The sequence below is a fragment of the Bison bison genome, unplaced genomic scaffold (assembly GCF_000754665.1).
Source record: "Bison bison bison isolate TAMUID 2011002044 unplaced genomic scaffold, Bison_UMD1.0 scf7180017864158, whole genome shotgun sequence".
NCBI lineage: Eukaryota > Metazoa > Chordata > Mammalia > Artiodactyla > Bovidae > Bison > Bison bison.
The window spans coordinates 4,403,420-4,407,946 of NW_011494730.1; the positions used below are offsets into that span (position 1 = coordinate 4,403,420).

At 47.0% G+C, this 4,527-nt stretch overlaps 1 protein-coding gene across 1 annotated transcript in view; it reads left to right on the top strand.

The window, feature by feature from the left end:
• The window catches only part of DGKD (diacylglycerol kinase, delta 130kDa), an 80,762-nt gene that overhangs the window by 70,734 nt on the left and 5,501 nt on the right, over positions 1-4,527 (top strand). Inside the window, exon 27 of the mRNA XM_010841256.1 lies at positions 644-763. Coding sequence (XP_010839558.1) covers positions 644-763 — 120 coding nt within the window. The remainder of the gene's footprint in view (positions 1-643; positions 764-4,527) is intronic.

The window sequence follows — 4,527 nt, forward strand, 5'->3', positions numbered from 1 at the left end:
CCCGGGGTTGGCGGCTGCCTCTGGCCTTGTCCCCAGCATGCAGACCTGGCCGCCCCTCCTCACTCAGGCCCGGGGAGGCACCCAGCTGGATTTCTGTCAAATTGCAGAAGCCAGAACAGGGCAGACCTCAAGAGTGCCCGTCCAGCCTTCTTGTAAGAAACGAAGGTATGGAAGGTCAGGGAGGTGAAGTCATTGCAGAATCGCCCCAGGAGTCCGGTCCGTACTCTCTACTCTCATTCCAAGCTTGCACGCTGTCCTGACGTTCCTGTAGCTGCCTCTACGCCCCACACGCTTTCTGTGCTCCGGTGCAGGCGGGCTGGTCCCCCTTCAGAGAGAGGGTCCCGAGGACACTGAGGCAGGTGACCTGTAAGCCCTGCTGATGCGATTTTCAGGCAAGCTTGGTTTGCCCCATTACTTATGAGAGGAGAGTTTTAATTCTCTCACTTGGTGCTACTTATAAGCGGAGGTTCTGAGTTTGGCCCTTGAGGGGTGCTCTGTGGCTCCGTTTCCTGGCAAGCTTTTAGAAGAGCTCTCTGAGAGTGGCCCGGGCCTGGGCCAGGCTCCCTGTCTGTGTGGGCCCTGTGGCCCCGCCCTTCTGGTAACCGCTGTGTCTCCTCCCTCCATCTCTCTGTCCCTGGAGCAGCAGTTGGATCCCCCTCAGAAGGAGCGGCTCACGGCTGCCCTCGCCGAGATGGACCAACAGCTCAGGAAGCTGGCAGACACGCCCTGGCTGTGCCAGCCCATGGAGCCTGGTGACGAAGAGGTACGTGGGTCTCGGGCCTCAGCATGGCATCCCTGGACATGGGGCTGTCCTTTCTGTGTCTGAGTCCCTGTGTGGCTTCGGGGTGAAGATGGTGTTGCTCCTGCGGCCCCTGATCTGGCCCCCGGTAAACACGCGTCTCTGTTAAAATGCCCACTTTGGCAGGTAGGAAGGAGCTGGGAATTGCTGTCGAGAATGACGCTCGACAACTGGGGCACTGTTGCCCTTGGAAACAGAACTGTGGAACAGCTGGGGGCAGGTAGAGAGAAGGCTGAGCCCGGCCCCACTGTGTGCCCCCAGCATGGAGGCACGCTGCCAGGCTGACCTGCGGATTGCTGGGCGTCTGTTGGCAGGGTCGGGGCGCCGTGTTCCACTCCCGGTCACACTTGTCTGTCATGTGTGTTTAGGGAGCACAGCTTGCACGGGCCTTACAGCTGGGATATCGGGAGCCTGGTTACGCCCCGGGGCCATGCCTCCTGCAGCAGGCAAGGCAGCCACGGGCCCAGGAGAGGTGCTCACTGGGCATGGTTTGGGGGCAGCACCTGGATGGAGGCCAACCCGCGAGGCCGTCCTCCCGAGGGTGGAGCAGGGGTGACGGGAGGAAGTTCACATGGTGAAGCACTGCTGGGCCCTGAACGCCCGGCCCCCCGCTGTTGGCTTCGCTTGTTAGAACCATGGGCCAGGGGACGGGCCAGCAGTGCAGAGCTCCTCACACACGTGTGGGCGCTCGCTGACAAGGGCCCCCCCCGCCTGGAAAACCGACCGGGGCCTCAGCTGAGAAGCACAACTTGGCAGCTTAAGAATGAGGACTCTGGTTTAGAGGCCCTGGCCAGCCTCGTCAAAATGTGTTTGATAGTTAGCTATAAATATGATAAAAGTTCCAAAGAAAATTACTGAATAACATATAAGTTTTTAACGAATGCAGCCGCAGCCTATCCTGTGATTAGTGCAGTGTGAGCAGTAGCTGGGGGAGCAGGGAAGGAGGGCTTGGACAGAGGAGGGAGAGCGCTTTAAATGCCTCCTGTGGTGGAAGGAGGTGAAAGACGCTCTTGACGTTAATAATTAGAGGAAGGTCATCAGTTATGTTTTAAAAACTTAAAAATAGTTTTAAAGGTGTGTGTGTGTATGTTAGCCACTCAGTCGTGTCTGATTCTTTGTGACCCCATGGACTGCAGCCCGCCAGGCTCCTCTGTCCATGGGATTCTCCAGGCAAGAACACTGGAGTGGGTAGCCATTCTCTTCTCCAAATTTTAAAGGTAGTTTCTGATAAAATTGAAAAGGTTTATATCTTTCTGAATCACTACAAAAGACAAAAACAAAATATCGTCCCTATTGTAAAAGAAAATAAAGGAACTAGTAAAGATGGAGCTAACAGCATAAAAATTAGAAAATAATATATCTTCTCCTTTTAAAAGCAAATTATTCTTTAGGTTGTGTTAAAAAAAAAATCTGACCAAATACTGATCACAGGAGCCCAGTTTTCTCTTCTGTACACTGAATGAAAAATTATGACCCAGAAAGAGTAAAAATAGAGCAGTTTCAAGAAAATGATAAAAAATGCAAAGTAACTATTAATATAAAAATAGAATTGCATACCTAAGGCAAAAGTGATAGAAGATCACTTTATTTTGGTAAAAACTACTCATCATATTGTTCTATACCATATGATTCTGAATAAACTATGATTAAAGTAATGATAAAATCATATGCTAATATAGCATTTACATGAGTTAAAGTATGTTGTTTATTTGCCAATGGATGACATTTTTTTCTAATATTTCTTTTTGTTATTTTAACTTAATTTCAATGTTCAAAGGCAGTTGTTTGTATATAACCAGTCCTTTGAAATTTATTGACACTAACTTTATGGCCCAATAGATGGTCAGTTTTTATAAATGTTCCTCGTATGCAGTTGTGTTTTTTACATCATTAAGTCCTCACTGAGGTATTTTTCTTTGTTTTTTTGTTTTTGTTTTTGTGTCGTTTTGACCTGTCAGTTACTGTTGAACACTCTGACCATGAATGAGACGTCTTGTGTTTTGTATGTGGTTTTGTGTATTTTTGCCTTATGCCTTTTGAGGCTATGTTATTGGGTGCATTTAGGGTTTTATCATTATAACGGGGCCTTTACTAATTCTTTTTATTTTCAAGCCTACTTGTTTGACATATTCTGTTTCATACTTTACTCTCAAGCTTCATTTGGAGTGTCTGTCTTACGGGCAGCGTTGCTGAACCTGGGCTTTTATTCAGTGCTGTGCTGTGTGAATACGGGAGCCCGGCTGTTTACCTTCACTGTGATTACCGTATTTCACTGTGATTAACCGTATTCAGACACATTTCCCTTCTTTTGTGCTGTTTGTCTCACTTTTTGTTTCCTTTCTCCGTTTTGATTGATGAGTCTCTCTTTCCCACAGTTCTGTTTATCCCCTTTGCTGGTTTGGGAACATGTGCTCTTCTGCATGTTCTTTTAGGGATTAGCCCCCAAATTTCAATCTTAATTGATGTACATAAAATGTGTCAAGCTAAAACTTCTTGAAATAATAGGAAATGTCAGAAACACAGTTTGGTAGTGTGACTTCTCACTATCAGTCCATGATTAATCATGGTGAAAGTGACCACATCACAACATCTGAACAAAGGAAGTAGAATACGTGTATGTAGAATTTATACACAAATGTGCACTGTGCTTCTCTATAGAGAGCGCTTATTCTCTGTAAAGGGGACTCTGCTTTCTTTCCTGTTGTCCGTAGGACATTTTAAAAATCTGTTGGTATTCCAGACCGGCTCGTCCCAAGGGGCAAAAAGGTGACGTATGAAGGGCAAAGGGAACTGTGAATGGGGAGCTGCCACAGTTCTACTGATAAAGATAGGAAAATCATTTATCTGAGAAGGAAAAACAGTGGTAGATCTTTGAGTTGGTTCTTTGAAACAAAAGCAAAATAAACTACGCTCTGGCAAGTGTACTCTGGGGGAAGGGAACAAAGTGCAGCAATGGGGGGGCCAGAGCAGCAGGTGTGCCAGCCGGTCAGGGTCCGGCGTCCATGAAGGAACGCCAGTGAGTCTCAGCATCTCAGCGAGCCTTTTGATTTTTCAGAAAAAAATTTAAATTACACAAATTTAAATCTCAAGATATTTTAAAAAGAATAGCCACAGAACAACTTGAAAAAGTAAATTTTATTTCCAAAGGAAAAATTTGTCAAGGAATATGTAATTTCCATATATAAGAAAGTGTCAAAGCTAGAAAAAGATGGACAGTATCTCAGTTCACTTCAGTCGCACAGTCGTGTCTGACTCTGCGACCCCATGAATTGCAGCACGCCAGGCCTCCCTGTCCATCACCAACTCCCGGAGTTCACTCAGACTCACGTCCATCGAGTCAGTGATGCCATCCAGCCATCTCATCCTCTGTCGTCCCCTTCTTCTCCTGCCCCCAATCCCTCCCTGCATCAGAGTCTTTTCCAATGAGTCAACTCTACGCATGAGGTGGCCAAAGTATTAGAGTTTCAGCTTCAGCTGAAACTTCAGTTTCAGTCCTTCCAATGAACACCCAGGACTGATCTCCTTTAGGATGGACTGGGTGGATCTCCTTGGAGTCTAAGGGACTCGCAAGAGTCTTCTCCAACACCACAGTTCAAAAGCATCAATTCTTTGGTGCTCAGCCTTCTTCACAGTCCAACTCTCACATCCATACATGACCACTGGAAAAACCACAGCCTTGACTAGACGGACCTTTGTTGGCAAAGTAATGTCTCTGCTTTTGAATATGC